Below are 5634 nucleotides of genomic sequence, written 5' to 3'. Positions count from 1 at the left end.
TCGGACTGGGGGCCGCCGGCTCTCGCGGGCCCGGCGCCGGGCAGCTCGGGGGCCCAGGCTGCGGAGGACGCGGCCCGGAGCAGGTGCGCAACAGGTTCCCCCGGCCGCGGTGGCTGCGCCCGCGCCCCTCGTTAACGCGCGCCGCCAACTCCCCAGCCCTGGGTCGGCCCCCCAGACTTACGGGCATCTACCCGGGGGAATGGAGTCCCCGGCCGTGGCCCGCCCGCGAGGCCCTCAGAAAAGGGGAAGGGTGTCGGGCAGTGGTGATGGTGTATTAATATGGACCTCAAGAGGAAAGAACAGCAGCAACAACAAAAAAATCACTGTTGCAAGTTTTTGCCAATTGGGTCTCCAGCACGGAGGTGGGCTAAGCTCCGGAAACCGGGATCAGGATGGGTCGAATAGGAGGTAATTGTGCCAACGGATAAAAGGAGCAGTGGAGGAAACTTGTGGTTGCTGGCGGCTCTCCTGTGAACTCACTCCTAAGAAGCTTTGAAGTTAAGAAAAAAAGGGAAGGGGGGAGGGTGTGTAAAGTCCCCCGACCGCCCAGCGGACACTCAAACTGCCGCCTCCTCTCTTGAGAAGCGAAACACCTCCACACCCGCAGCGGCAGATCCAGAGAGAAGCTTTAATGGAAAACACCGCGTACAACACTGGCAGACATGAACTTGTCACAAAGTCACAACCCGAACGCGGCGCGGACACAAGCCAAAGGTGACTGGGATGGCAACGGCAGCTGCCTCCTCCCTGCCCGCCCCCCTTCGTTCCCAAAACTTTGTTGCGAGTAAAGTGCTATTCCTGGGGCTCAGAAAGGGGGGGGGGGGAGGGACGACAGCGGCAAGTCTCTTTTCCATTCACGAACTGAAACCGAAGAAATCGCCTGAAAGACGGGCGCGTCCAAACTGCACTCGGAATACCAAATCGGAGAGCGCACGAGTGACGGGGGTCGTCCTCCGGCGTCTGTCCGGAGGCTGGAAGGAAACCGCCGCGCGTTGCTCCTGGGAGCGTTGAGAGCAATTGTGTCCGGTGATGTGGCAGTTTTTCTTGCATTCAGTTTTTCTTGCATTCAGTTTTTCTTGCATTCAGTTTTTCTTGCATTGTTTAGAGGAACAAAATCCCGCGGTGCAAGTGATTTTTTTTTCTTTAAAATCCCAAAGGGAACGGATCGTGGGAATGAACATCATTTGGGGGCTCCTAAACAGCCTCATCCGATTGATACACAAACGAATTGCAGGTAGAAAGCCGCCTTCATTGTCTCTCTTTGGTTGTGTTTCCCGAACTTTACTTTTGGAAGCTGGGGCTTTGCTCTTTAAGCCGCTGCCATTCTGTTTTGTGCAAAACTAATTGCTTTAGCCGTTCCTTCTATCCTTCTCGACCCCGGGTCAGAGCCAAGAAACTGAACTGTTTCCCAAGATCCTTAGTGAAGTTTCCGCTGCCTCCCCAAAGCGACTTCATTCATGATACTGGGTCTTCGCCCATTTAACTGCTCAGGAAAATCACGATACAAAAACGCTCTCTTTTCCTTCTTAAATAAAACGAGATTTCCTTGGTGAATAGCACTTTTGTCTTGGATGTTCAGGAGAGGCCGCTGCCCGAGGTGAGAAACTTGGTGGCTGAGGTTTGTAATAAGCGTCATTGTCTGTTGGATTTCTCCCGGGGAGGTTTAGCTCCACCAGCTTCTCCCAGGAATCGGGGTCTAAATCCATTTCCAATTTGCCAGCGAATGAGGCTTCCCCAAATTCCTTCGCTCCCTCCCCCATAACTTACTGACTTCCAATATTAATTACAATAGAAAACTCTTACCTGAAAATTGGCTTTCATTAATCTGATTGTACAACAGAGTATACACACAGACACCAGAAGTGTTACATTTATTCAATCGCTGGAGAATCCACTTTCGGGGGGTGGGGGGTTGTCTGTCCTAAGACCTTCCTTTGCCGCACAGGCTCAGGCTCGCCAGCTCTGCGCAGCCTCAGGGCGCCCTCTCCCTCCCGGGCGGCCCAGGACCCGGGGTCCCTGCACGCGTTCGCGCCCCCTCGGCCCCCCCCCCCCCCCCCCCCCCCCCCCCCCCAGCCCGGTCCCCTAGGAGTGCACCAGCACCGAGTGCAGGGAGCCGCCCTTGCTCTCTGCCGCGCTCGGGGCGGTGGGCTCCAGCAGGCTGGCGGCGGGCGAGGCCGCGGCCGCGGGGCACACGGTGGAAGGTGCCGGCGGCTGCTGCGCGGCCACGGGGACAGCGAGCGTCGGGGGCAGCGAGGCCACCGGCGGCAGCGAGGGCGTGGGCTTGATGGGCACGGGCACCGCAGGCAGGCTCTGGCTGGCCGAGTGGCACAGGGCCTTGACCGGCACCCCGAAGGCCCCGTACTCCGGGCCTACAGGGACCCCCGCGGCGGCGGCGGCGGCCGCGGCCGCTGCCACCGAATCCATGACGCCCACGTGCGGCCACACGGAGCTGACGACGTTGCCGAGCTGGCCTGGCACGGGGTAACCCAGGTGGTGCATGACGGACGCCAAGGGCAGCCCGCCGGCCTGCAGCACGCCCTTGTAGTCCCGGCTGATGATGTTCTCGATGGCGAACGGGTGCTTGAAGCCCGACGTGGACGCGGCGGCGGCGGCGGCGGCGGCGGCGGCCGAGCCCAGCCCGTAGGGCGGGAACTGCGACAGGCGCCCCACGCTCCCCACCGCCGCTGCCGCCGCCGCCGCCGCCGCCGCCGCCACCGCCGCCGCCTCCTGCATCTTGCCCGGGTGGGACGGCGGCTGCGGCTGCGGCTGCGGCGGCTGCGGCTGCTGCGGGGGCTGCGACGAGAGGTGCGGCGGCGGCTGCGGGGCGGCAGGCGGCTGCTGATGGAAATAATGCACCATGTGCGGCGGCGGCGGCGGCGGCGGCGGCGGCGGCGGGTGGTGGTGGTGGTGGTGGTGGTGCGCGGCCGCGTGGTGGTGGTGGTGGTGGTGGTGGTGGTGCGGGTGGTGCGGGTGCAGGGGCCCTCCGGGCCCGGCGCCCGGCGCGCCCTTGGTGCTGCCCGCGTGCAGGTGAGTGTGTTCCGCGCGCAGCACCTTGAAGCGCTTTCGGCGCCGCAGGAAGCTGCCGTTCTCGAACATGTCGCCGCAGTCGGGGTGCAGCGCCCAGAAGCTGCCCTTGCCAGGCTGGTCAGGCCGCCGCGGGATCTTGATGAAGCAGTCGTTGAAGGAGAGGTTGTGGCGCAGGCTGTTCTGCCAGCGCTGCGTGTGCTCGCGGTAGTAGGGGAAGCGCTCCATGATGAACTTGTAGATGTCGCTCAGCGGCAGCATCTTCTCGGCGGAGTGCTGGATGGCCATGGCGGTCAGCGAGATGTACGAGTAGGGCGGCTTTTGGTCGCTGTACGAGCTCTTCCCCGGCCGCGGCATCGCCCCCGGCGCCTCTACCGCGCTCCGGCCCCCGCTGGACGGCAGCGTCGCTCCGCACCCGGTAGCCGGGGCCTGGCGGTCCCCGCTAACTCCCGCTCGGCCCGCGCAGCCGCGCCACCCCGCCCCCTCGGCCCCCAGTCCCTCCGGCCGGCTCTCTCGGGGGGGTCCGCGCCTGCCCTCCGGGGCCGGCTCCGCTCTCCGCCGCTCGCAACTTCTGGCCCGACGGTGGCCGCCCCGCGCGCGGAGGGGCGGGCGGGGCGCGCCAGCTTCCCCGTCGCACCCTCCCGGCGGCTCCCCCAGGTGCTCAGGCGCCGAGAGCCCCAGCCGGCGGCGGAGGCGGGACAGGGCAGCGCTCCCTTCCGGCCTCCTCTCGCCTTTGATTCTCGGTCCGAGGGAAGCGCAGGCCCAGCGGGCTGGGGGGGAGGACGGGGCAGGCGGGACTCTGGCCCTTTAAATCCGAGTTGGCGCTCGCGCCGCCGGAGGCCGGGGCGGCGGGACGTCCTGCGCCCGGAGGCTGCCCCCCAGCGGGGCACCTCGCCAGCCCGCCCCGGAGCTGCGGCTTTCCTGGAGGGGCGAGGCGAGGTAAGGGCGGAGAAGGAAGGAAGCTCGGCTCCGGGCAGCGCGCGTCTCCCGGTTCTCCGGCGGCTCGCAGCGGAGCGGGGGACGGAGCTGGAGGCGGTCGCCCGGGGTGGGGGGAAAAGTTTAGTGTCTGCAGCCGCCGCGGGGCGCGGGGCGCGGGGCGCGCGCTGCGGGCCCGAGGGCGCGGCTGCGCAGGCCGGGAGGACGCGAGGCTGGCGGGGTCCGCTCGGCCGTCCGCGCCGCAGCTGCCGCCGCTCTCCCGGGCCGGTGTCGAGCTGGAGAGGCGGCGGCGGCGGCTGTGGCGGCGACGCGCTCTCCTGGCTGCGTTTTGTAATGGTCCCCGAGACGCCGGAGACCCCCGCAGCTCGCGCTTCGAGACTATCACATGACCGAGGCTGAGGGACGCCGCCGCCGCCGCGTCTCTCGCTGAAGAAGGGGCACCGAGGCGCCGCGCCTCGCCCCCGCCCCCTCCTGCACCTCTGTTCGGGCGCCCCCACCCCCAGCGTTCACCGCCCGCGGGGAGGGGCAGGGAGCGCGGGCTGTGCGCGGGGAGGGGCGCAGCGCCCGCTGCGGTCTCCGCCGCTGCACCCCACCGGGGTCGCGACGCCTGGCAACGGGGGGACGGGACACAGCTTTCTCTCTCCTCTCTGCGTCTCCCTTCTGTCCCCGCCCTTTCATTCTCCCCTTCCCGCCTACCTGCTCTGAACTTCATGCTCCTTACACTACCTTCCTCCCGGACCAGCCAAGGCCAGCTCTCTGGGCCAAGTTCAGGGCACCGTGGCCTCAAGGTCTCTTCTCTGCACGAAATCCCAGTGTCCAGAGGGTTGGAGGGAAAAGCTGATGAGGAGGAGAGCCAGAGGCATTTTTGTCAAATGGCCAGCTTCATCACAGTTTTCTTGCGCACGAACTGTTTGTCAGGCCCGGTGGTCGGCGTCAGGTACAGGGAGGCCGGAGACGGCTCTTCGCGTTCCAAGACCGCGGCCTGGAGGGAGAGACAGACAGAGTAACCAGGACATCAGGATAGATCGTGAGAGCTTGGTGGGTCGAGGCTCCAACGCGCTTCTTAGGCGCAGGTGGATGGGACAGAGGGAGGCATTTTTCGGGGGGCGGTGACGTCCGAGTTACGGCCAGAAGTTGAGAGCTAACAAGTCCCATCACCTGAGAGTCCTAACGCGATCTTTGCTATTCTTAGCACGTTGAAGGGAAGCGACATAATGACGGTTAAGTAGGAGGTCAAAATGATCAGTCCCCGGCGCCCTGGTGTGACCTGTGGGGGACAGCGGGATGCGCCGCAGCGGGGAGGCCCCGGTGCCCGCAGGGGCCCAGGCAGCTGCCTCTTCTGCTTAGCAGGTATCCGCGCACCCGTGGGCGAGCCCCAGTGGACTGCAGGGAACTTATAGTCTGGTTTGGGCTGCCCTTGCCGTTTGGGAGGAAAAGCAGAGTTTGGGGGGGGATGGGGGAAATGTACCTTCTTCCTGTCCCGCGGCCTCAGTTTTACTGTTTGTGAAATGAGATGCCTGAAGTTGGAAGTTTCACGGGACCTTCCAGTTCTGCCCTTTGAGGAGAAAAGAGCAATTAGGGGCCATGTCTCACTGGGGTTTTAATTTCTTCTTTTTCGTGCCGAAGCCCGCAGGCCGAAGGCTGTCCACCCCAACTCTTACCCTTCAGCCCTGG

At 64.9% G+C, this 5634-nt stretch overlaps 1 protein-coding gene across 1 annotated transcript; it reads right to left on the bottom strand.

Annotated features, from left to right (window-relative positions):
• Positions 1–2082: 2082 nt before the first annotated feature.
• Positions 2083–3381, bottom strand: FOXB2 (forkhead box B2). Its single transcript, XM_039242175.1, has one exon. It carries the CDS (start codon positions 3379–3381, stop codon positions 2083–2085), a length of 1299 nt encoding a protein of 432 aa, XP_039098106.1.
• Between the last annotated feature and the right edge of the window lie 2253 nt (positions 3382–5634).

The sequence above is a fragment of the Hyaena hyaena genome, unplaced genomic scaffold (assembly GCF_003009895.1).
Source record: "Hyaena hyaena isolate Hyena2069 unplaced genomic scaffold, ASM300989v1 scaffold_206, whole genome shotgun sequence".
Taxonomy (NCBI): domain Eukaryota; kingdom Metazoa; phylum Chordata; class Mammalia; order Carnivora; family Hyaenidae; genus Hyaena; species Hyaena hyaena.
The sequence above is the reverse complement of the archived record's forward strand: the minus strand, read 5'-3'. Positions and strand labels throughout refer to the sequence as shown.